The sequence below is a fragment of the Mus musculus genome, chromosome 8 (genome assembly GCF_000001635.26).
Source record: "Mus musculus strain C57BL/6J chromosome 8, GRCm38.p6 C57BL/6J".
NCBI lineage: Eukaryota > Metazoa > Chordata > Mammalia > Rodentia > Muridae > Mus > Mus musculus.
Window position 1 is genome coordinate 106,029,587 of NC_000074.6, and position 25,748 is coordinate 106,055,334.

The 25,748-nt window shown below is 47.5% G+C and overlaps 1 protein-coding gene across 5 annotated transcripts in view; it reads left to right on the forward strand.

Annotated features, from left to right (window-relative positions):
- The window catches only part of Dus2 (dihydrouridine synthase 2), a 42,363-nt gene extending 18,109 nt beyond the window's left edge, over positions 1-24,254 (forward strand). Inside the window, exons 4-16 of one of the 5 annotated variants that reach the window (NM_025518.4) lie at positions 766-857; positions 2,112-2,155; positions 4,137-4,197; positions 6,392-6,439; positions 12,238-12,303; positions 12,440-12,510; positions 15,212-15,298; positions 16,315-16,483; positions 19,067-19,188; positions 20,731-20,880; positions 22,216-22,303; positions 23,420-23,493; positions 23,706-24,254. In NM_025518.4, coding sequence (NP_079794.1) covers positions 766-857; positions 2,112-2,155; positions 4,137-4,197; positions 6,392-6,439; positions 12,238-12,303; positions 12,440-12,510; positions 15,212-15,298; positions 16,315-16,483; positions 19,067-19,188; positions 20,731-20,880; positions 22,216-22,303; positions 23,420-23,493; positions 23,706-23,943 — 1,310 coding nt within the window. In that variant the 3' untranslated portion in view covers positions 23,944-24,254. Of the gene's footprint in view, positions 1-765; positions 2,214-4,136; positions 4,198-6,391; positions 6,440-12,237; positions 12,304-12,439; positions 12,511-15,211; positions 15,299-16,314; positions 16,484-19,066; positions 19,189-20,730; positions 20,881-22,215; positions 22,304-23,419; positions 23,494-23,705 lie in introns of all 5 variants that reach the window. The other 4 variants (XM_030243715.1, XM_006531278.3, NM_001301176.1 and 1 more) reach the window with 4 other exon arrangements.
- Positions 24,255-25,748: the final 1,494 nt, after the last annotated feature.

Below are 25,748 nucleotides of genomic sequence, written 5' to 3' on the forward strand. Positions count from 1 at the left end.
AACAATGAGAGTACCAACATAAAACAAACCAAAGCTGTCAAGAAATGCACTAAATATAACTTTTTTTTTTTTTTGAAAAAACCTAGTCTGGCATTGACCTCATTGTGTAGGTGAAGAGTAAACTCCTTCCTCAGCCTTCCAAGGGTGGGCTTACCAGTGTGCACCATCATGCCTAGCTCTGACAGATATGACACTAGGGAAACAAATGAGAGTATCCCCTTGTTTGATCTGAGCTAGGAAAGTGACTCAACTTGTGTGTGTCCCATGTCTCATCCATTTATAAATAACTAGAAATATTGAAAGTATTGATTTGCGGGTCGTAAATGAATTTCAGTAGATAAGTGAATTTGCAGCTATTCAGGTAATCAGGAAGGTTGGGTGACGCCGTGCAGTCAGACTCCACTTATGCTGCCTGGGCACTACATAGCTAAGACGCGATAGCTTTCCTGAAACCTTAGAGCACCGCTTTCTGGAGCAGTTGGGCTCAAGTTTCATATATGCCCCTTTCTCCCAACTATAATGCCAATAGCATTCTAAATGCAGAGCACTAACTATAAACATGTCATCTACCATGATTATAAAGTGAACCACATCACTCTGAAAACAGACCATCACTAGCAACTCAGACACTTCCCGGGTAGAATATATATCTAGAATGCACTCTCTTCCCTCGCCAGGTTGTAGTCTTGTTGTGGCCTCCAGGGCTCAGGCTGGCTGGAACTTGCATCTTAATGGTGTGGTCCATGTGCTTGTGTTTTTGTGCAGAGGTGCTCAGCACAGTGGACTTTGTTGCTCCTGATGACCGGGTAGTCTTCCGTACGTGTGAAAGAGAACAGAGCAGGGTGGTCTTCCAGATGGTAAGAGACACCTCCCACTCCAGTGTTCAGCATCCTCTCTGTTCCCTGGAAGTTCCTAATTCACACTATGTCTGCCAGTATTGAATGCCTGTACATACCATGCTGTACAATGGTGGCATCCTATGATTGACTTGAATGTTTTCTAGAGATCGGTTCTTGATTGGGTACCATGTTGGGGACTGTGGAAATTAAGTTGTTGCAGTCAGTTTGATGCCTGCAATCTCAAACTTATTTAATTACGAATTACCTGTTTGGCATGATTTCTGTATTTTTTTAATCATTAGAACTGATTATTCTGAGCCGGGCGTGGTGGTGCACGCCTTTAATCCCAGCACTTGGGAGGCAGAGGCAGGCGGATTTCTGAGTTTGAGGCCAGCCTGGTCTCAAAGTGAGTTCCAGGACAGCCAGGGCAATACAGAGAAACCCTGTCTCAAAAAACCAAAAAAAAAAAATTTATTTATTATATGTAAGTACACTGTAGCTGTCTTCAGACACTCCAGAAGACGGCATCAGATTTTGTTATGGATGGTTGTGAGCCACCATGTGGTTGCTGGGATTTGAACTCTGGACCTTTGGAAGAGCAGTCGACGCTCATAACCACTGAGCCATCTCACCAGCCCCTTTAAATAAAATTTTATTGCATTACCTGTGTGTGTGTGTGTGTGTGTGTGTGTGTGTGTGTGTGTGTGTGTGTGTGTGTATGTGTGTATGCTTGGGCTATAGTGTGTATGTAGAGGTAAGGGGATAACTTGCAAGAATCAGTTCTGCCCTCTGTGTCCCAGTAATTGATCTCTCCTAAGTTGACATTCTTGGCGGAAAGAGCCTTTTCCCACTGAGCAGTCTTGCTGGCCGCCACCTGGTTTTTATGTGGGCGTCAGTGCTCTGAACTCTGACCTCGTGCTTGCATAGCAAGTTCTTTATTTACTGAGCCACCTCTCCAGCCCCTTGCATTGTTTTTTAATGTTTGAAAGTTACTGTGATGTTAATGAGATTGTCTAGGCCTTCCAAGCCCATCTTTTTCTTTGGTTGCTGAGTAAGTCTAGAGTACTGGTCTCTTAAACAAACAAACAAACAAACAAACACTGCTGAGTTACTGTTCCAGCCCTAAGTGGGCCTGAGTCTTATACTTGCTGGCATGTATATATGCATGCATGCATGCATGTGTGTGTGTGTGTGTAAGATACCAATAGGTGTGTTTGTCTACATGTGTGCACTTGTGTCAAGACAGGTTGATGTAGCTTCTTGTGTTCCCAGGGGACTTCAGACGCAGAGCGAGCCCTTGCTGTGGCCAGGCTTGTGTAAGTTCTTCCCTCCGTGGGAATGCCTCGTCTCTCCTGTAAGCTGTGAGACCTTCATGTCAGTAGCAACCCATCTTTTGCTTCTTAGCCCCTTACTTTCTTTTTCAGGAGAAGGGTATTGGGTTTCTTTCTCTGTGGTATCTGAAGGCTGGCCTGGGACTCCTGTATACCTGCTCTGGTTGTACCCCAGAGTTCTTCTATGTGGTTGTATCCCAGAGGGCCTCTATGTGGAGCCCTCCTTTTAATGTTTATTCATGGGTTTCCCTTTCCAGGGATTCTTCTGGGAGTCCCGCAGCTTTAATCTCATGGAATGAGATAAGATACATTCCTTCCAGAGTCAGTGGTCGGGAGGATCCATGGTTAAGGTGGTAGCCTTTGGAGTTAAAGCAGAGCTCAGTTGGAATTTAGGCTTTGCTACTTGGTAACTGTGTGAACTTAGGTAGCTATCTTAGTTAGGGTTTCCATTGCTGTGAAGAGACACTATGACCAACAAAACTCTTACAGAGGCAAACATTTAATTGGGGCGGACTTACAGTTTCAGAGGTTCAGTCTGCTATCATCATGGAGGGCATGGTAGCATCCAGGCAGACACGGTGATCTGGAAGGAACTGAGTATTCTCCATGGTGATCCAAAGGCAGCTAGCAGGAGACTGACTCTTCTGCACTGTGTGGAGCTCAAGCATAGGACTTCAGAGCCTAACCCCACAGTGACTCACTTCCCCCAACAAGTCTACACCTACTCCAACGAGGCCGTACCTCCTAATAGTGTCGCTTCCCATGGACCAAGCACATTCAAAACACCACAGTAACTTACCTAGGGTCATTGAGGACTTGGTGCTCTTCCTTATAAAATGATGTCTGTCAATCTCTGGCGTTATAGGGAGCAGCAAGTGAAATAAAGCATGTCCTGTCTTTGCAACATGCGGCATGTCATGAGTGCTTTGTATTAGTTTTTGTGATTGATGACAGTGAGAGTAAGAAAGAACTCAGACCTTAACTGCTGCAAGCCACACACCGCTCTAAACCAGTGGATGAGGTGAAGATCTTTTCTGGATCACAGGATGCTTTGGAGGAAACCAGTTGTGCAGCTCAGCAAATGAAGCCAGTCTAATACAACTACCAGCTCCCCCTCCCCCTCCTCCTCCTCTTCCTCTCCCTCCTCTTCCTCCCCCTCCTCTCCCTCCTCTCCCTCCTCCTCCTCTCCCTCCTCCTCCTCTCCCTCCTCTTCTCCTTCCTCTCCCTCCTTCTCCTCTCCCTCCTCCTCCTTCCCCTCCTCCTCTCCCTCCTCCTCCTCCCCCTCCTCTCCCTCCTCCTCCTCTTTTTCCTCTACCTCCTCCTATTCTACCTCCTCCTCCTCCCCCTCCTTCTCTTCTTCTCCCTCCTCCTCCTCTCCCTCCTCCTCCTCTCCCTCCTCCTCCTCTCCCTCCTCCTCCTCTCCTTCCCCCACTTCTTTTTCTATTTTTTGTAGCCCAGGCTGGCCTCCAACCTGTGATCTTCCTGAGTTTCCACTTTCTGAGTTTCCACTTTCTGAGTTCTGGAATTACATATGTCCCACCACACCTGGCTCAGTTTAGTAACTTTTGCAGAAGATATGCTCTGCAATGGGCCCTGTGCTCACACCACCTTTCTACATTGATAAATGGTTCCCAATACCCCAGTCAAAATGATGGCCCTAGGATGGAGTTCAGGGTCACTCAGTATTTGAACTACCTGACCTGACACTCAGCATGGTAAAGTCCTGGGCATCCAGCTCCTCATAGATGTGTATTCGTTATGTCTCTCTTCTTGAGCGCTGCTCACGGGAGGCAGTTGCAGTTGGGGGAAGGGCTCTGTTTCTGATTGTCACCTTTTGTCATTGAGAGTTAGTGTGCTTCCCAGGCCCAGGAGCTGAGGAGATTCAGGAGCCCAGACCCCTTACCTTCATGGACTTTCTTCCCTCAGGTAGAGTGTTTACCTTCTTCTCTCTTTCATGCTTTTCCAGAGAAAATGATGTAGCTGGTATTGATGTCAACATGGGCTGTCCAAAAGAGTATTCCACTAAGGTAAAATCGTTTATGTATATTCCTTAGAATTATTCTGTTCAGATTAAATGAGGCTAGCTATTATAGTACCTGGCTCCGGGCTAGACCCTGTGCTGGATTAGGACGATGCTCAAAGGGATGTTTTTAGGCTAGATATGATGCCCAAACTTGGAATCTGAACTTGCAAAGGCTGAGGCAGGAGGATGAGGAATTGGAGGCTAGCCTGAGCTACAGGATGACCTTGAACTTCTGATCCACTGGGCTTTATTTCCCAAGTGCTGGGGTTACAGATGTTGACCCCACATTTAGTTCTGTGAGATGCTAGGGACTGAGCCGAGGACTCCGTGTGCATTGGGCAGGCTGAGCTATATGCAGCCCACTTACTTTATTCCTAATGAGTTCAGACGTTCCCAGTCCTATGGGTCAGCAAACTGGCTCATGGGTAAGAGTGGTTGCTGAGCTGGGTGTGGTGGCGCACGCCTTTAATCCCAGCACTTGGGAGGCAGAGGCAGGCAGATTTCTGAGTTCAAGGCCAGCCTGGTCTACAGAGTGAGTTCCAGGACAGCCAGAGCTATACAGAGAAACCCTGAGTGGTTGCCACACATTCCTAATGATGTGAATTCAATCTCTGAATCCCACTGTGGAAGGACACAGTCAACTCCTGATAGTTGTCCTCTGACCTCCGCACATGCTCTGTGGGATGTGCGTACCCTTTCCCCACACAGAATGCATAGCCATAGTAGCAGCAAATAAAATTGAATTTTTAATGATCCTTCCTCTTGGGCTAAAGAAATGACTCAACAGTTAAGAGTGTTTGCTGTTCTTTTAGAGGACCTGGCTTCAGTTCCCAGAACCCAAGTCAGGCTCTAAGAGACCTGAACCCTCTGGGCTCTGAGAGCATGCCCACACATGTGGCATACATACACAAACACATACATGTTTGAGAAAAAAAATTCCCCTTTCTATTACAACTGTAATGTCAGCACTCGTCCAGGGTTATATAACATCCTGTATCAACAAAATCAACACAAAGTCATTCATAATATTGTCTAATACTTCAGAAATATAGATAGGAATATAAATAGAAATAGATAGAAATATAAATATGAAAATTATTGGTAAATAAGCCTATCGTCAGGAGACAGCCGTTGGCAGGAGTGATGGCTCGGCAGGTAAAGGTACTTGTCACCAAGCTCGATTACTTGAGTTTAAGCCCCAGAACCCACATGCAGAAGGAGAGAACTGACTCCCCCAGGTTGTCCTCTGATCTGCAGACATGTACACACACACACACACACACACACATACACAAAATGTTAAAAAGTTTTAAACTGCTGGGTGTGGTGGTGCATGCCTTTAATCCCAGCACTCTGGAGGCAGAGGCAGGTAGATTTCTGAGTTCGAGGCCAGCCTAGTCTATAAAGTGAGTTCCAGGACAGCCAGGGCTACACAGAGAAACCCTGTCTCGAAAAAAAAGGAAAAAAAAAGTTGTAAAACAGAATCATTGCTGTCATTGAGCTTTAAGTTGATCTGTGACTTGGTGGACTGTCCTTTGTTGGATTTTTAAAAATTTTTTGACATAGGGTATATCTGTGAAGTGCAAGCTAGCTGTGAACTACCACTGTGCAGTGGAGGCTAGACTCGAACTCCTGACCCTCCTGACTTAGCCTCTTGAGTATGTGTGCCACTCCACTCAGGTGGATGCTTGTTTTAAGGACACAGTGATGGTGGGGTCAGTTTGCTTTGACTCTGAGATTTTTATTTATTTATTTTTTTTGGGGGGGGGGTTCGAGACAGCGTTTCTTTGTGTAGCCCTGGCTGTCCTGGAACTCACTCTGTAGACCAGGCTGGCCTCAAACTCAGAAATACACCTGCCTCTGCCTCCCAAGTGCTGGGATTAAAGGCGTGCACCACCACGGCGACTCCGAGATTTTTATGAGGATATGAAGTTCTAAAAAAATAACGCCTGTAGTGCCCGTTTCTAGGTGAATACGTGGTTTTCCTAAAATGGTCAGAGTGATAGTTGTTAGGACCCCTCACATTCTGATTCCTGATGGGTGTGTGGTGTGAACAGACAATTGCTTCATAATCCTTTCTACATGGTTAAGGAAATGCCAGCTCCTGGGAGCCTTAGCTCTCTTGTTGCTATACTGTTGCCATACTGTGGTCAGGCCATCCTCTTCAATGGTAAGACCTTCTGTGTGCTTTTCCTTAGGGAGGAATGGGAGCCGCTCTGCTGTCAGACCCTGACAAGATCGAGAAGGTGAGTGACTGTAGGGTCCTCCAATGTGCTGTGACTTAGAGTTCTCTAAAATGTCTCTCCCCCTTAGTCCAGTTTTACTGAAGTCTGCCTAGATTCTCTATTTGGGGTCCAGAGAAAATGTCTTTAAATTTATTTATTCTTTTGTGTTATGGGTGGTTTGCCTGCCTACGTGTTTGCACCAAGTATACACAATGGCTGAAGAGATCATTGGATACCTGGGAGATGGAATTACAGGCGGATGTGAGCTACCCGCTGTGGGTGCTGGGAACCGAATCCCAACCCTCTGCGTAGATCATTTTCTTGCATATCAGAATCTCTCCAGCCCTGACCTGGAAATTAAAAAAAAATTTTTTTTTTGATATGCAGCGAGATTTAGGAACTCTTCAGTTAGCCTTCAGGGCTCTAGAGTTCTGTAACAGTCTATAGATAGGGTCATGTCACCTAAGAGCCACAGGGCCTGAAAACTCCTGAATATTGCTACTTTCCCTTCTGGAATCATCTGAGAGCAGAGGGCAGATGACTCTGGGTCAGAGCAAGTTCCGGAGTCTGTGTGTAGATGGGTAGCCCTTTCCTAGGGGGCTGGACGAGAGTGGCAGGGTATCCCTGCATATGGATCGTGTGGGTAGTGTATACCACAGGTCACTTCCCATCCCTTGCTCCCCAACCTTTCTTTTTGATATGGGGTCTTGCTATATAATTCTGTCTAGCCTGGCACTTGCTATGTAGTCTAGATTGGCCTTGGACAATGAACAATCCTCCTGCCTCAGCCTCTTGAGTGCTGAGATTCTAGTTTTGTGCCATAATGCCCTTTGAGAGCAGCCCAGGCCAGGATTACTTGAGGCCAGCTGAAGCTAGTCTCCCCTTGTTTCCTCCTTTGGAGAGTATACAAATGGGCTTAAATGAGGACCAGGAGATAGGCTGGCATTTGATACCTAGTACTGAGGGCTGCCTGGGCACGTGTAGATAACAAGTGGCCGTAGCACGGGTTCTCTCTTCTTTTCACCAGCTCTCCCCTTCTTGCTCTGCTGACTCTTATGTCCTCCTTCACATCCTCCATCCCACTTCCCTGCCTGAGCTTTGAACCTCCGTGCTTCTTACAGACTCAAGAGACTTTGCAGTCAGACCCAACCAGTGAGAGCTGCCATGGTGTATGCTGGCCGTCACAGCTCAATCCTATATACTCATCATGCCAAGGGATCTCTGGGATATAGGGGGATCTCTATATGCTAGGTGTCTTCTTTTCTCTTGCATAACCTCAGATAATGTCCCTCTAATCTATTATCATATAATGTGTCCTTGATGTTTCTTTTTCAATGCACATTACAGTGTGTGTTTCATTCATTTGTTCTCAGAATCCCTTGAAATAGACATAGCAGGCATTTGCGCTCGCTCGCTCTCTTGCTCTCTCTCTCTCTCTCTCCCTCCCTCTCTCTGAGAGTGTCTACTTGTGTTGCTCATGCTACTCTCAGACTCTTGAGCCCAAATACTCCTCCCACATTAGCACTATAGCACTATGTTTTACTTCTGTTGCTGTTGCTGTGATAAACTACTGTGACCAAGGCAACTTACAAATGGAGGAGTTTAATGGGCTTATAGTTCCAGAGGGATAAGAGTCCACAACAGCAGGAGGCATGGCGGCAACCAGGCAAGAGCAGGAAGCAGAGAGATCACATCTTTGACTACAAACCTGCATCAGAGAGAGTAAACTGGAAGTGTTGTAAGGCTTTTAACTTTCAAAGCCTGTCTCCCCGGGATATACTTTGTACAGCAGGACTGTTTCTCCCCATAACTTCTTCAAACAGCACCACCAACTGGGGAACAAGTATCCAAACACCCAAACATGTTTAGGGGACATTTCTTATTTTAAAATACCTCATACCACCAGACCACTGTTACCTTTTTAATTGGGAAAAAAAAATACTAAGCTAAAAAAACCAAACTAGGGGCTGGGGAGATGGCTCGGTGGTTAAGAGCACTGGTTGCTCTTTCAGAGGCTCTGAGTTCAATTCCCAGCAATTACATGGTGGTTCACAACCATCTGTAATGTGATCTGATGCCCTTTTCCGACATGCAGGTGTATATGAAGACAGAGCCCTCATATAAACAAACAAACAAACAAACAAACAAATAAATAAATGAAAAAAAAAGCCTAAATAGACAGGTTAAAAACAAGAACCTAAAAATGATTTTAACAGACGAAAGTAGAATAGTTTATTGAAACTGAATTGGATGATGTGGTACATGTACATTTGAAATCCCAGCAGTTGGGAGGAGGAGGCAGGCGTGTTAGGGATTCAATGTCAGGTTGGACTAAGACCTTGTCTCAAAAGATCAAAGCCAAACAAAGCACAGAGAGGAAAGAGGAAATTGCTTAAGACCCTTTTTCAAATGTGTGGCAGACAAAGCCAACTTCAGAAGCTATGGCTTTGTGACTCCTAGCCGCAGCATTAGTGTTCCTTCTCTGTGATACCTGATGCTACAGGAGGCTATGGTAGTTCTTGAGATCCTAGCCACAGTTCAGTAACAGCCTAGGCTTTAGAGCCTGCAGTCAGAGGCCCTGTGTAGAACGGAGGGGACAACTGTGGATCTCAGAATGGTTTCCACACTCCATGCCTAGCTGGAGTGAGAGTTTTTCTGATGGATCCTCATGGGCCTGGCAGTGTCCCCCTTCCTTAAAGTACTAAGTGATGTCTCACAAGAGGCTCCAGTTCACGTGTACACACAGGCGGTTTCCCTCTCTTCCATCACCTGACTAAGTAGGCCAGTGATGTTGCCCCTGCCCCACGTAAAGAACACATTTGGTAAGAGGCAGCAGGAATGCACGCCGTCTCAGAAGCTTGCTTCATTCTGCTACGGTCACGTGTGCCAGCTTGGCCTAGTGAGTGCTCTTTACTTCATGAAAGAGAGGCTTCAGGCTTCCACCAAGTTAGATGTGACTTAGGCATGTCGGGCAGGGTTCATTTCACGTCCACACTGTACTGGCAAGCTGGGAACTGGCTGAGAGCTTTGTGGGTACTCTGAAAGTTTTCTCAAGATAAGGTTGCTCACGTGGGGTCAGGAAAAAACTATGGAAATACATAGTGATAGTGGCTTAACTATACTGTGAAGGTAACTGGATTACTTACACTTAAAAGTGTTTCACAGGACTTTAATCCCAAATGTAGGGAGTAGGGCAGAAGCAGGTGGATCCCTGAGTTCGAGGCCGGCCTGGTCTACAGAGCGAGTTCCAGGACAGCCAGCGCTACACAGAGAAACCCTGTCTTGAAATAAACTGAAGAAAAAAAAAAGGTAGCAGATACTTATAATGTTAATCAGTACTGAAGAGGCTGAAGCAGGAGGGTTTTGAGTTTGAGGCATCCTGCACTGTGTAACAGAGTCCAAGACAGTCTGGGGTACACAGTGAAACCCATCTCTAGAACCAAGAAGTTAAGGGTGGGACAGAGCTAATAATGGCAAATTTCCTTCCTTCCTTCCTTCCTTCCTTCCTTCCTTCCTTCCTTCTTTCCTTTTTTTTTTTTTTGAGAGAGAGAGAGAGAGAGAAAGAGAGAGAGAGAGAGAGAGAGAATCTTATGTATTTTAGGCTAGCCAGTAGATCTGGTGAGACAAGCCTGCTCATGGTTGGATATTCTGTTCCTCACTAGATGTGAATTTCATCCCTAGTCCTAGTCCTTCCCCTCCTCTGGCAGGGACATGTGACATGATTTAGCTCTGGGTGGTGGCGTGTCCACACTGCTAAGACAGCCTCAGGTTGCCTGTTCTTCCCTCATGTGGTCCTAGCAAGTGACCGGGTCTTTCACTTCCCTAATCTCCTTCCTGGTTGTGAATGTGAATGTGAACAGGAATGCCTAGAAAGTACCTAGAGCTACTTAGAATGAATCAAAAGGGAGCCCTCTAAGGCTGAGAACTGTATCAAACCACTTGGTATTTTCGTCATTGCATTTCAAAGGTTCAAAGTTAGCACTCGCCAGGGAACCTTCTAGATATGTTGCTGTGAACCAGAGTTATTAAACTAATGTGGAATTGATTGATTGATTGATTGATTGATTGATTGATGTGTTTTGCGATAAGGTCTCACGTACTCTGGGCTCCTTATGATTCAAGAATGACCTTGGACTCCTGCTCCTCCTGCCTTTACCTCCCAAGTGCTGAGGCATGTGCCAGCATGCCTAGCTGGAGTGAGAGTTTTTCTGATGGATCCTCATGGGCCTGGCAGTGTCCCCCTTCCTTAAAGTACAAATTTAAGGCTTGCCAGGATGACTCTGGGCAATCAGGTCTAGTCTGCTGTGTGAGGCAGCACCTGGAGAGTGTTCCTGCCCGCCTGGCCAGCAGGGAGGGTCTTGGTGGTGAACTGTTGGCCTTTCAACAGTTTCATATCCTTAGCTCTCAGATAAGGCCTGTTTTACTGTAACCGGCTCTCCGCTGCCCTCATCTGTCTAGAATTCAGGTAAATGCAAGTCCTCCTGCCTGCCTGGTAGCTGTTGCCTAGGAGGCACCTTTTGCAGGGTAGGAGTCCAGTGTTTGAGATCACCTTCCTCACACTCGTGCCTGACCTGAGATTTTTGATGTAGGAAGAAGATAGCAATGCCATAGACATTCAGGCCGGGTTGTCTCTCTCTTGGTCTCTGATTCTCACGTTGCCATGTCATGCTGCCTCCTTGACTATTTTCCCGTGTTAACGTCTTGATCTTTCTTTGCAACCTTTCCTAATTGTTATATAAGAAGCATTTAAAAACATGTTAAAAGTGTCATATTTTCCTTTTCCAGTTTATATATTTGTTTGTTTGTTTGTTTGTTTTTTGGTTTTTCGAGACAGGGTTTCTCTGTACAGCCCTGGCTGTCTTGGAACTCACTTTGTAGACCAGGTTGGCCTCGAACTCAGAAATCCTCCTGCCTCTGCCTCCTGAGTGCTGGGATTAAAGGCATGCGCCACCACGCCCGGCTTCCAGTTTATATATTTGTATATATGACTTTTCAAAATAGGAGGATTCATGAGGACAGAGCCTAGGCTCCTAAAGACCTTCCTTTCCCATTCTGGTTCTTGGGCTGCCACCCAGGGACTATTCCTTTTACTCAGAAAGGAAGCTGCCAGTTGCTGGGCAGTGGTGGCACATGCCTTTGACCCCAGAGAGAGATGAATCTTAGAATTCAAGGCTAGACTGGTCTACAGAGTGAGTTCTAGGACAGTCAGGGCTACACGGAGAAACCCTATCTTTAAAAAAAAAGAAAGAAAGAAAGAAAGAAAGAAAGAAAGAAAGAAAGAAAGAAAGAAAAGAAAAGAAGAGAAAAGGAAAAAAAAGAGAGCTGTTAGTCATGTGTTCATAAACAGGACTAGGCCCCAGGATTATGTTGAGTGTATTAGGCAATGATTTTGAAAATACAGGTTTCTAAGCTCTGTCCCTAGAGAACCATTCAGGAACTAATGTGATGGCTCTAAGAGTCTGTTATTTAAGCTTTCCAGGTAATTCTGATGTTTTTCCTGGCAAAGAATCACTGTGTTCCACACAGAACTGCATGCAGGCTCATTCACTCACTCACTCACACTCACACACACACACACACACACACACACACACCAGGCAAGGACTTGCTAGTGTTGAAATTTTAGCCCCCCAGAACAGAGGTTGACTCCTTGTCTCGTGGAAATTACATGTAAATCATAAGACAGGTAATAGCAAGTGCTGTTCCTCTCCGGTGTGCATGGGTCTTGTAGGTGTACACAGGTCTTGTGTAGGTGTGTTAACTATTGCGGGCAGTGTGGTTTGCTCCAGACAGATGTTCCTGTCTGCTCTTCTTTGCAGATCCTCAGCACTCTTGTTAAAGGGACACACAGACCTGTGACCTGTAAAATCCGAATCCTGCCCTCGGTAAGACTGTGACATTTGAAGGTCTGTACGTTAGGCTGTATGGGGTCCGGTGGTGGAACTGAGCCGACTTTAGGAGTCAGCAGCTCTTTCCTTGGGTCCTTAATGACCACCTTGTGCTGGCATCTTTCTCACCCAGCTGGAAGATACCCTGAACTTGGTGAAGCGGATAGAGAGGACTGGCATTTCAGCCATTGCAGTTCATGGGAGGTGAGTGACTGACTGGCAGGGAGATTCCTCACCATCACTCAACAGACCCTTCGAGACCAACAGCTTCTCTGTGTATTTAGCCTAGGTCTCTGATAGCCTGTGAATCCAGAGAACATTTAAATTCTGCATGGGTTTGCATTTGTTCATTCATTGAGAACTTTCTGATGCTAGCTAGACACAAACTTCAGGCATTGCAAACACAAGAGAGGGGGCTAGAGCAATGGCTCAGTGGTTAAGAGCACTGACTGCTCTTCCAGAGGTCCTGAGTTCAGTTTCCAGCAACCGAAACCACGTGGTGGCTCACAACCATCTGTAATGGGATCTGGCACCCTCTTTTGGTGTGTCTGAAGACAGCTACAGTGTTCTTACATATAATAAATAAATCTTTAAAAAAAAAAAAAGAAACACAAGAGAAAGAGAAGGAGCCTGGCTCAGGATGCTTAAGTGTACAAGACATGCAGTGTGCTTAAAACCCATCCGTGAGAGCCAAGCGTGGTGGACTGAAAACATTTACATCTTAGGGGTTTTTCTCCCTTCCTCCTTCCCTTCCCTTCCCTTCCCTTTCCCTCCCTCCCTCCCTCCCTCCCTCCCTCCCTCCCTCCCTCCCTCCCTCCCTCCCTCCCTCCTTCCCTTCCTTCCTTCCTTCCTTCCTTCCTTCCTTCCTTCCTTCCTTCCTTCCTTCCTTCTTTCCTTTCTTCCTATTTTTAAAGTGCTGAGATTATATCCAGTGCCTTCCACATGCCAGGCAATGCTTTACCACTGAGTATTTTTGGTTTGGTTTTATTGTTACTATAAAGTCTCATAGAGTCCAGACTGGCTTCAAACTTGACATGTGGCTGAGGCTGGCCTTGAACCTCTGATGCTCTTGCCTTCACCTCCCAAATGTTGGGCTTATAGGCATTCACCCCATAGCTAAGTCTTTCTCGGTTTTTTTTTGGAGTCGGGTTCACTATACAACCTAAGCTGTCCTGAGCTTTCAGTCTTCAGCCCTGCCTTAGCCACCCAAGTGCTGGGCTTACAGGGATGAGCCACTACACCCGGTGAATCTCTCTCTCTCTCTCTCTCTCTCTCTCTCTCTCTCTCTCTCTCTCTCTCTCTCTCTTCATTGAGCACTGGCTTCTCCCTTGAATGACCCCAAGCAGATGGCTTTTCTTTTAAAGGCACTGCCTTTCTTTCCTGCCCTTATTGGACTGCAGCTGTCCCAGTGTCTACTTTAAACAGTTCTTATAGCTATCTGCGGCTCATCTGTTCTCTATTGGGAGCTGAATCTTTTTTTTTTTTTTTAGATTTATTTTTATTTTTAAGTGTGTGAGTGTGTCTGTGTGTCTGTGTCTCACTTTTGGCTCTCACTATGTAGCCCAAGCTGACCTTGAATTTATGGCAATCCCTTGTCTGTTTTCCAAGTGCTGGGATTAAAGGCATGGGCACTAGAGCCTCCTGAATCAAGGGGTTTCTGAAGGCTGCCGTCTCCCTGTCCGATTGACTTCCTCTGCCAAGCATGTCCTTTGTTTTCATATCCTGACTAATGCACTTGGACTGGTGTTCCATTTGGGGGGGACTTGGGTTTTATAGGAATAGCAGGTTACTGTTTATGCCTGTTACTAAATTTTGGGAGTATATTCTGAACAACATAGGGAACGGTAAAGTGGAGCTGCCTAGATCAAAGCTAGGAGGGTTTGGAAGTGACAGATGCACATGTATATACCTACTGAGTGCCTTGCTGGTGCAGTGGGCTTTAGCCTTAGTCGTCTGATTTGAAATCCCAGCTCTGCAGCTTTCTACCTGTGCATCCTTAGGAAGTCCTTGCTGTAAATTAAGGAAACTTATTTTCCCAGAAGTAGGAGGCAGTTAGAATACTGACTTGGAGAGTTTAGGGAAGGACTTCCTGACCATCAGAAGTTCAGCAAACGCGGCTGTTTAGTTGGGTGTAAAATTGGCTGCCAGGGATGCAAGTCGTCAGAGGTAGAAGCTGGGTTGGCAGGCTCTTCTGAGAAACCAAAGACTATACAACACAGGAGCTTCACTCAAGCAAGAACTGGCTCGTCACCTCTCCTGCTTGTCTTCACACATAGCTTGGCCCAGCCATCGCTGTAGCATACCTAAGATTTGCTTACTCATGCACAGGAACTTTTTGCTGTTGACCTTGGTAGGAAGGGGCCCTGGGTGATGTCCTGCTTCTCCCGTGCCTTCTCGTGAGTGTCATGATCTGTGGTGGCCCTTGGAACAGGACCTACCCCATGTCAGGTGCTTCTCCCAAAGATCAGCTGTGCAGCTTGGCCTCAGCACAGGCAGCTGTGTGGGAGTGGCCAGTCTGAGCAGGGGCAGCTGTTCCAGGTCCTTTGGGGATGGGCAGGGCTGGGACTGTAGGGGCAGCATTTTTCAGACACTGTCTCTTATTTCTGGTAGAGGCAAGGGGAAGGCAGGGGAAAGCAGTGTGACCTTGGGAAGCAGGCCACCCACTTTGGTCCTCTGCAGCTGCCCCAGTCTTCAGACTCTGGAGAGCTAGACCTAACCTTCTTGCCCCTTTGGATAGAGTTCATCCCCATTAATCAGGGAGGCCATTCCCAGCGACCTGTCCCAGATAACCACATCTAGGACAGTAGATCTGTTTGAGGTTCAGTAGGAAGGACAGTAGGACTTCAGGAATGATCTAGCCTTGGGCCCTCAGCCCCAGACCCCATCTCTTTTCTTTATCTTTAAGGAATCGTGACGAGCGACCTCAGCACCCGGTCAGCTGTGAAGTTATAAGAGCCATTGCTGAAACCCTCTCCATTCCTGTCATAGCCAAGTAAGCCCCATTCTTCCTCATTTACTTTATGCTCTGCTCATTCAGAAAATTGTGCTTGTGTAGAGAGCTGGGATGGCAGAACATGAAGAAACTGCAACAAGCCAGGCATGGTGGCTCATGCCTCTGATCCCAACACTGTGCAGGCAGAGGCAGGTGGATCTCAGTGAGTTTAAGGCACGATGATATCTCATCTAGAGTTAGGAATACAAGGTGCAGGGGTCCCAAGTTAAAGCTCTTAGCAACAAGACTAAGGAATATAAGTCAGATAGAAGAAATCTAGACACTGGCCAGACAGCACACACCTTTAATCCAGCCCTTGGGAGGCAGAAGGAAGGAAGGAAGACAGACAGACAGACCCTAACAAGCATATTATTCTGGGTACTGCAGACACTTGTGCTAGCAGGTGTGAGGTCTTGCTTGCACCCCAAGGACTTCATAGTAAGACTCAGGGAGCTTGGACATTGGAAACAGAAGTCCTGAGGAAAGCTGTCTCTGACTGGTGGGATGAAGAAGTAATGGATGGGGGTGGAGTGCTACACCCTATGTTCTTAGAGAAAGAAAACAGAGGTGACTTGCAGAACTAATATATCAATTTTAGTCATACATCTTCAAATACTGTCTACCTTTGGCCACTGTTTTGGATAGTAAGGAAAAAAAGTCAAACTTCTTTTTTTTTTTTTTTTTGTTTTGTTTTGTTTTGTTTTTTCGAGACAGGGTTTCTCTGTATAGCCCTGGCTGTCCTGGAACTCACTTTGTAGATCAGCCTGGCCTCGAACTCAGAAATCCACCTGCCTCTGCCTCCCAAGAAAAGTCAACTTCTAAAATAAAAAGTCTCTTGCATGCCAGATCCCATTTTGTGGTCCCCACTTAACAATGGGTTATACCTTATCATGTAGTTAGAGTCCTGGTAGTCGAAGGGACTTGGCTAAAGCTTACTAATAATGAATGGCAGATAAGTTCTGGAAACACTGGTAGGTTCCATCATGGGATTCTCTCAAGCCCCTATTGCCTTTTAGCGGAGGATCTCATGACCATATCCAGCAACATGTGGACATAGAAGACTTTCGACAAGCCACGGCTGCCTCCTCTGTGATGGTGGCTCGAGCAGCCATGTGGAACCCCTCCATCTTCCTCAAGGATGGCCTTCGTCCCCTGGAGGAAGTCATGCAGAAGTACATCAGATATGTAAGTCTCTGCACCTTTTCTTTTTTGCTCCTTAGTTCTTTTTTTTTTAAAGATTTATTTATTATTATTATTATTTTTGGTTTTTTGAGACAGGGTTTCTCTGTATAGCCCTGGCTGTCCTGGAACTCACTTTGTAGACCAGGCTGGCCTCGAACTCAGAAATCCGCCTGCCTCTGCCTCCCGAGTGCTGGGATTAAAGGCGTGCGCCACCATGCCTGGCCTTATTTATTTATTTTGTGTATATGAGTACACCATTGCTCTTTTCAGACACACCAGAAGAGGTCATCAGATCCCATAACAGATGGTTGTGAGCCACCATATTGTTGCTTGAGAATTGAACTCAGGACCTCTGGAAGAACAGTCAGTGCTCTTACCCACTGAGCCAACTCTCTGGCCCTACTTCTTAGTTTTAACATAGAGGCTCATAGCCCAGGCTGACCTCCAATTCCTTATTCTCCTGCCTCTACTCCCTTAAGTGTTGGGATTACAGGCATGTGCCACCACACCCAACCTGAGAATAACTTTTTCTTCTCACTACAAATGTGTTGGTTATGCTAATGGATTTAATTTAATTAGTTAGTTAACTTACTTATTTATTTTGATGAGTTCATCGGGTACAGCCCCAGGATGCTGGGACTCTGTGCTGGGCTGCGTGTGTACATGGGTGGAAACAGTGAGCTGTCATCAAGCTCCCCAGTGAGATGGATTCAAGCAGAAGCCTTTCCCCAGGGCAGTTTTCCACCTTCCTTTCCAGTCCCAGGTCTCACTCATGCCTGGGGTTTTCTATGCTCTCCTCAAGCTGTGGCATTTGGGTGGTTTTCTGATCATTAATTAGGCCAGGCTGGTAGGATGTGGCATGTGTCCAGTTGTGGGCCGCTTCTGTCCTAAAGTCTCCTTTCCCCAGTGCCGCAGCCCAGCTCTTGGTTCTGGGTGTCCTGGTGGGCAGGGAAGGGCTGGAGCTTCTGCTCAAATCCAGCTCACTGAAGAGCTTGAGGACAGCTCACTGTCTCCACCCATGTGCACATAGAATCCCAGCACCCCAGGGCGGTACCCAGTGAACTCGTAAAAATAATAATAATGAAAAAAAAAGTCCTTTAGCACAGCTAGCACATTTGTAGTGACTCAGTGAGCTGCAGGCAAAGGGCTTTAGCTCAGCCCAGGCCAGCGGTCTAGCTCTTCTGGCTACCTGGCAAGTGTGTGTCCGAGAAGACATGTTCAGCAGGGCTGAGCCAGCTTACTAGGTGAAAGGTGACGCTCTCTATCACTGTTGTTCAGCCGTCCAAGAGGGTGTGTTGTCACGGAGAAAGGGAGTACCCTCAAGCATCAACATGGATGCTTCTAGTCTGATCAGGTACTTTCTGGGCTAGACAAGCTGAATCATGGTCCTGTCCCTGGCTGGGACTTACCCACTTAGTCCGTACCCACTTATTCTCCTGCGCATGTCATGGCTCTTTCCTAGGTAGTGAAAGCAGGCCTAAAGGGGATGCTACAACAGTGTGTGTGTGTGTGTGTGTGTGTGTGTGTGGTGTGTGTGTGTGTGTGTGTGTGTGTGTGGTGTGTGTGTGTGTGTGGTGTGTGTGTGTGTGTGTGTGTGTGTGTGGTGTGTGTGTGTGTGTGGTGTGTGGTGTGTGTGTGTGTGTGTGTATGTGTGGTGTGTGTGTGTGTGTGTGTGTGTGTGTATGTGTGGTGTGTGTATGTGTGTGAGTGTGTGTTTGTGGTGTGTGTGTGTGTGTGTGGTGTGTGTGTGTGTGTGTGTGTGTGTATGTGTGGTGTGTGTGTGTGTGTGAGTGTGTGTGTGTGGTGTGTGTGTGTGTGTGGTGTGTGTGTGTGTGTGTGGTATGTGGTGTGTGTGGTGTGTGTGTGTATGTGTGTGTGTGTGTGTATGGGGGGTGAGTGCTTGAGGTGGTTCCGGCGGCACGTCTACAAAGCCTTGACCTACTGCTGCTGTCCTGCCCTGCCCCTAGCTGGATGAGCATCCAGAGTATTATCTCTGGGAAGTCATCTGGCTTCCCTGGGCCTCACTTCTCAGGCTGTAGAGTAAGGTAACTGCTGTACCTATCTTTTTATAGACATTCAAGTTGATAAATAATGTGTATGAACATGCTTAGTAGATGGGGTTGTGCCCCACCCATGTAGGGAAAGTTGAAGAGAGGTTTGTGAAGATATGACTGATTCTGGTTGTAAGGAATAGAAAATAGAAATCTTACCCCAGTCCTAGGGCTAGATTTCCCCTGCCAAAGTTTTCTGTGTTGCTCTCCCTGCCCTGGAAGCTGCTCAGCATCTGCTTCCCTGTGGTAGCCTGTGGTGCCTGAAGCATGGCTTGGTTCTTACACTTTGATCCCTCAGTCGGGCTGGCTGAGTGGGTGTGCTGTTCAACATGAGCCTTAGTTTGACCCTTACACTTTGTATGACAGCAGGAGGAACAGATAGCAGGGTGGAGGCAGTTCTTATATGGGGGCAGGTCCCACAGGCACACTTTAAAAAGCACACTTCTAATACCCTCTTAGGGCCCCTTTCCTTCTCCTGGGAGGCCAGTGTGGCATTTGCCGGTAGCTGGTGGGCTCATGTTAGTTCTCCTCTCAGGCGGTGCAGTATGATAACCACTACACCAACACCAAGTACTGCTTGTGCCAAATGCTGCGGGAACAGTTGGAGTCGCCCCAGGGAAGACTGCTTCATGCTGCCCAGTCTTCCCAGGAAATTTGGTAAGAGTACAGTGGTCCATCTAGCTATTCTTGCAGACTTGAGCCAGACTTGACCCTGATCCCTAAGATTTTGGCGAGGGACCAGGGATGTGTATGTGTGGGAGTGGGGTGGTAGTATGGCTCTGCTTTGTAGAAGAGAGTACTTTTCAGTAGCAGTTTTGTTAACCAGGGTACTACTAGATTAGGGCAGAGCAAGCTTATGGACCACAGGTCTCCTTAAGTGTAAGCGCAGTTCTCAGTTCTCAGCTTCCCAAGAAGGTGATTTCTGTTTCTGCTTTTTTTGTTTTTGTTTTTGTTTGTTTGTTTGTTTGTTTGTTTGTTTTAAGACAGGGTCTCTCTGTATAGTCCAGGCTGTCCTGAACTCCTGGAGGAAGGCAAGAGACAGGCCTGGGAATTCCTGAGGAAGTTGTGTTTCTATTAATGGGCCTTTTGCATGCCAGGCTAACAAACAAACAAACAAACCCAGTGGTCAATAGAGATGAGGCTTTCTGGGTGGCGGTGGCACACGCCTTTAATCCCAGCACTTGGGAGACAGAGACAGGTGGACCTCTTAGTTCAAGGCCAGCCTGGTCTACAGAGTGAGTTCCAGGACAGCTAGGGCTACACAGAGAAACCCTGTCTCGAAAAACAAACAAACAAACAATCAAACAAACAAACAGGGGTGGGGGGCAGAGATGGTATCGGGGGGCTTTAGAGCGCCTATTTCCATCATTCTAGTCAGGGAGGCTGTGCCTTGGTCCCTGTGATCCTGCAGCTTTTAATCACAAGGTTAACACCTGGAGGCCTTTGGCAGCTTAGACTCCCCCCAGCTCTTTCAGCCTCCTGTCTGCTGACACCATAATTCATGTTTGAGTCCTCTGTCTTAAAGGCCTCTTCTCCTAACATTGGCTGTGTGTCCCCTGCTTCCCCTAAGGCTTTCTGGATCATACTTGCCCTCAGCGACCCATGTGGAGGGGAGGTTTTAGAAGGGAAAGCTCTTCCAGAAGCCTTCTTCTATCCCCGGCTTGTACTGCTGATTCTGTCCCTATCCCATAACGGTCAAGCAGCTCAGCAGGAGTGTTTTGTGACTTCCAGAAGAGAATGTCACTCTGGAGCCTTGTGAGGTTCAGACCTAGGTCCACGGTAACCATGGGCAGCGAGGAATCAGTCAGTCCTCAGCCTTTGTCTTTTCCTCCCTTGGGCCCACATGAAGATGATAGTATGTCCGTCCCAGTACAGGTCAGCCCTGCTGTGCTGGCTCGTTGGAGACATCCGTCTGTGTGGTCATCATTGGGAAAGAGCTGAGAATGGTGGTGGTGGTGGTGTAACCTCTGCAATCCTTTTTCCCTAGCCCAACCTCCCTTGAGTGTTCACACTCAAAGTATCAAATTCACCCAATACTTTGCAGTTTTGGCAGACGTCAGGGTGTGTAAACAGTATCTTCTGATGATCAGACCCTGGTAGAGTTTTGAGAGATGTGGTATAGAAGTTTCTTGGGCTTCTGCAGTACCCTGCATTCTGTTCTATTAAGGTTTCTATCCTGCCCCACCTCTATCTCTACAGTGAGGCCTTTGGCCTTGGTGCCTTCTATGAGGAGACCATTCGGGAGCTCGATGCTCGGCGAGCTGACCTCCTGGCCAAGACTCCAGAGGCTGTTGAGGAGCCAGCTGAAGATACTTCTGGCATCATTAAAATGGCTATCAGGTTTGACCGGTAGGTTTCCAGTATATTCCAGAGCAAGTTGCTTGGGGTTTTAGTGGCTGTTATATGTGGATAATGTCAAGCTTAGGGACCTTAGGTCTCCTTAGTATGGGACACCCGGTCTTAGTTTTCAGTTTTCCAAGAAGGTGCTTTTAATTAGTGTTTGTTTGTTTGTTTGTTTCATTTTGAGACAAGATCTCTCTATATACCCATGCTGTCCCGGAACTCACTATGTAGACCAGGGTGACTTTGAACTCACAGAGATCCACTTGCCTCAGACTCTAGAGTCCTAGGATTCAAGGCCTGTGCCACCTCAAGGATTGTATTTGAGGCAGGATTTCATGTAGCCCAGACTGACCTTGAACTTATCATGTAGCTATTGATGACCTGAACTCCTTGCCCTCAAAGAGAAGGTGCTTTCAGGACAGAAGACAATTCCCGAAGCTCAGGGGGCCACTGGTGGGGGCATACTTTTCTAAGACAGACAGAATTGAACTCTACTTTTTTCCTGACCCCCTTCCTTCTACAACTTGGGACAGGGAGATGGGTCTTTCTGTTCCTCAGAATCTGTGCTCTCCCCCCTGAAGCTTTTGTCTTTCCTTGGCTCTGTATCTCTGCTCATACCCCGCCCCTTACCAGCCCAGTGGGCCCTCTCTAGGCAGAAGTAGCTCCAGTCCGATTCTTGCCTCGCATTGTGACTCAGCTTTGAGTGGTGCCCTCATTCTTGTCCCCTGCCATCTGGGTCTGAGTCTTCTTGAGTCTCCAATACCCAGACCAGGAGCCAGTCTTATCTGGCAAGGGCTTGAGGTGGGGTTAAGTGGACAGCTGTTGGGCAGTCATATGCCAGAGGGAGCTCCCAGTGGAAGTTGGAACATGTCCCTCTCTCCCTGTCACAGACAGACTCTGAAGCCAGAGTTTATTGTGTCTGTAGCAGAGCAAATAACCCTGACACTCAGCAGATAGAATCACACTGGGCACTAAGCTAGAGCTCTAAGCCCACTGTGTGGTCATCTCCTACTTCCACCCAGTCCCTCAGATCTGGCCTTGAAAGGCCAAGCAAACCTTCTTTCCTGGCTGTTGAAGGCTGTTTTTCAGCCTGCCACTCAGAGAACTGGGAGTTCTCACATACATGTACTCATTATGATGCTAAGCATGGAGAAGCCCTTCTTTCCTGTAGATTAAAACCTAGGATGCACCTGCAGGTGGAACCAGAAGGGAGTAGGCGCAAACTGATATCTCAGTTTCTCCAGTTCCTCTAGCATCTACCAGTGGCTGCTTGGTGGCTCTTGCTAAGACGTAGGGTAGAAATGTCAAATAGGCCCTAACTGTCTCTCCACCTTTTCCTAGGAGAGCATATCCACCCCAGATCACTCCCAAGATGTGCCTGCTGGAATGGTGTCGGAGGGAGAAGCTGCCACAACCTGTGTATGAAACAGTGAGTTTTTTCTGGCTGTTGCCTGTCTGGCATCCAACCCCAGTGCTCCCTACACTGCTACCATCCCCTTGGTACATCACAGCTCATCCTCAGCGCCAGGCTGCATCTGAACTTGCTGTCCGTAGTCGTGCATAAGTTGCTAGTAGTAGGATCAATTGCTGATAGCCCTTTATCTCCAACCTTGGGTTGTTGTCCAGTTCTGGCACATTTATCTTTGAGCTGGGCTTCAGCCAGTGGGCCACAGAGTTATGCCCACGTATAGGGACCCTGGGGTGAAAACCTTGAGATAGATACTCTTGCTTTACTTCCTTTGACCCCCACGGCTGTTCTGTCTTCCCTACTGGCCTTCTGACCTCCAGGCTTATGCTTTCTGGGCCTTGTGTCCCTTCTACCAGAGTTACTTTTGGAAAAACAAATCTAAACCTCTGCCTCTTGTTCAAGTTACCAGCTCCCCAGAACACAAGACCCACCCCCAAATACTTCCCTGTTTCATCTCTTCCACTCAGCTCTCTACTCCAGCCACACTGCCTGATCCCTCCACCAGATGTACCTTTTTTGCCCCCACACTTGTTTCTTCTCAGTTTTATGCCATCTGGTGAACTCCTTTCTGCTGGGAAATGGCCCACATAGAAGTCAGTAGGCAGAGGCCCCATAGTCAGGTGCAGATAATGGCCCTTTGTTTAGTTCAGTGACAGAACTCGCTGACACACTTGATATCATCATCGATTTGCATAACTGCCCCTTCCCCCTGAAATATGCAGCAGGGACTTTCCCATGGGGAGCATGTGATCAGGGAGCCCCCGTGGGACTTAAGTTAGAAGTTGTAGCCCCGCAGTTGTGGTGCGTGCTTTTAGTCCCAGCACTCAGGAGGAAGCAGGTGAAGCTCCAACTTTGAGGCCAGCCTGGTCTAAAAAACAAGGTCCAGGAGGCCAGCCTGGTCTAAAAAACAAGGTCCAGGAGGCCAGCCTGGTCTAAAAAACAAGGTCCAGGACAGCCAGGGGGCTGCACAGTAAAATCCAAGGTGGGGTTGGGTGGGAGAAGTCTTCTTTCATTTATGTGTTCAGCATGTGATGACGCAGGTGGGCAGTCTTCTGTTTCCTTTGCTCTCTGCACCAGGTTCAGCGAACTATAGATCGCATGTTTTGCTCTGTTGTCACTGTTGCGGAACAAAAGTACCAGTCCACCTTGTGGTAAGTGCTCATCAGATGGTATGAGACTGTTAGTGTGGGGATCCAAGTCTACTCTGGGAGACTTGGTTGTATTGTGTGTGAGAGCACCCAGTGATGACCCATCTTAGCAGTTTTATCAGAATCTTTTCAAAGTATTTGTAGACTCAGGGCTTCCAGGCCATAGTCCTGCTGTTTGTTGACTTGCTTCATTAATTGTTGCTTCATTTACCCAGGGACAAGTCCAAGAAACTGGCGGAGCAGACTGCAGCAATTGTGTGTCTTAGGAGCCAGGGCCTCCCTGAGGGTCGGCTGGGTGAGGAGAGTCCCTCCTTGAACAAGCGCAAGCGAGAGGCCCCTGACCAAGACCCTGGGGGCCCAAGAGTTCAGGAGCCAGCACTACCTGGGGAGATATGCAAGAAGCCATTTGTAACCTTGGACAGTAGTGAGGAGAATCTTCTGGAAGGCTGCTGACTCCTGCTCTGGCTGACAGTGTGTGGGACTGATGTGAAGGGGTGATGGGTGCCAGGACCTAAACCAGGTGCCCTTGGACAGTTTGCTGGCCGTTGACATGCAAACCTAGAGGTCTTGGCCCAGGTCATCAGTCTGAAACAAGTGCCAAGAAATGCCCAAGGGTAATACTGTCTCTCATATGTCTGATGGCCAATCCAAGTTCCTAATGACCTGAGTGTGTCTTTGAAAATGAGGTTTTTAGGCCTCACTTCCAACTTGACATTGGTATCGTGCAATAAAGACTCTCACCCAAGGCCACCTGCTTCAACCTTACATCCTGACATAATTTTTCTACTTCCATCCTCTGTGCAGAGCTGGAGCTTCCCAAAGTGTATCTCTTACATGTAGGGAATGAGTGGACCTTTGGGGTCCACTGGATTTTGGTGAAAGCAGGTAAGGACCAAGAAAACCATTTTAATGAGGTATTAATCTTCAGTTGACTTTCCTGATGAGAGCTCTGTGCAATCTCAGAAAGACCAAGAGTATCTGATACCCCATAAAGGGCCAATGCAAACCTAGGGGACTTGGAGGGTAATGGGCCAGTAGTCTCCTTTATAAAGCCTTACAGCTAATTTGAACTCAGATCTGATGAAGTGCCTGCTCAGGGCAGGGAACACCTCAGGGCTGCTGATGGTGGCAATTTGGTTTTTGTCAAATGCAGCAGTCACAGCTCTCTCCCCCTTGCACCCCTCAGTCCCACTTGAGGTGAAAGGAAGTGGTAGATTCTCTTTAATTTCCTCCTGGCAGTGAGAAGCAAACAAATAGCTCCCACACATTTATTGGGGCCTCCCCACTCCCCTGCTGGGAGGGGTGGCCTGACCAAAGGTCCCTGCCCCGCCCCATCCCGCTTCCTCTGCTGTAAACAGGGTGTGTGACCTTCCTATTGCCAGGGTATATGGGGGGAGGATTCCCCTCTAGACTCAACCTTTCTTTCCCACAAGTCCCCTGAGGACGGCCTCATGACTTTGCAGCAACTTGCAGCCCCCTGGCCCTGCGTGTCTCTGAAACTTTAAAGGCTTAGTGGTTTAGGCTTTGTCTATTCCATTGCCACCTACACTAGCTCGTCTTTGTTCAGATAAAGCTACCAAGTTACGGCACTCCCAGAGGCCTCTCCAAGCCCCTTGCCTTTTGACCTTGGGTAACTCACTTCTAGTCATCTGCCTCTTAGTGGAATCTGTTGTCTTCTGCATGTGTGAGGCTGGCCTATGATGGGGTGGGTACTCTGTGGCTGTGTGTTTCTGCTGCTGTCGAGTTGGGGCCCCACTAAGGTGGAAGAGAGTCTTGGTCTGATCTCAGCCTCCGTGATTTAGAAAGTGTGTGTCTAGATTTGTTTGTTTCTACTAAACTTGTCTTAAAAATTCCCCCTTTACCTTTTCTTGTACTTGGGATGGAAGTAGGAAGACCAAGGCCCCCAGAGGACCCCTTCTCCCAGGCATGCTGGAACAGAATCTGGGGGACAGAGCATCAAGTGCAGTCTAAGTGGCCATGGGCATTGATATCAAACCTCTTTTTTTTCACTAGTGTGTTTTTTTTTCTGGGACAGCTCCTTCCCTGGCAAGGTCAGATTCACTTTCCCGATTCAGGAAGCAGAGAAATGGGTGCTGCTAAGATGCAGGTGGCACTGAGGTGAGTGGGAGGAGCTCTGAGGACCCTGGGGAGAGGCTTGTAGCCAGTTGAGGAGGGGCTGGTTAGTGTGTGCCCAGTGATGGGGCATAGCTGGCAAAGATCCCGGGTGAACCTGTTGCTCCTTGAACAATTTGTTCATT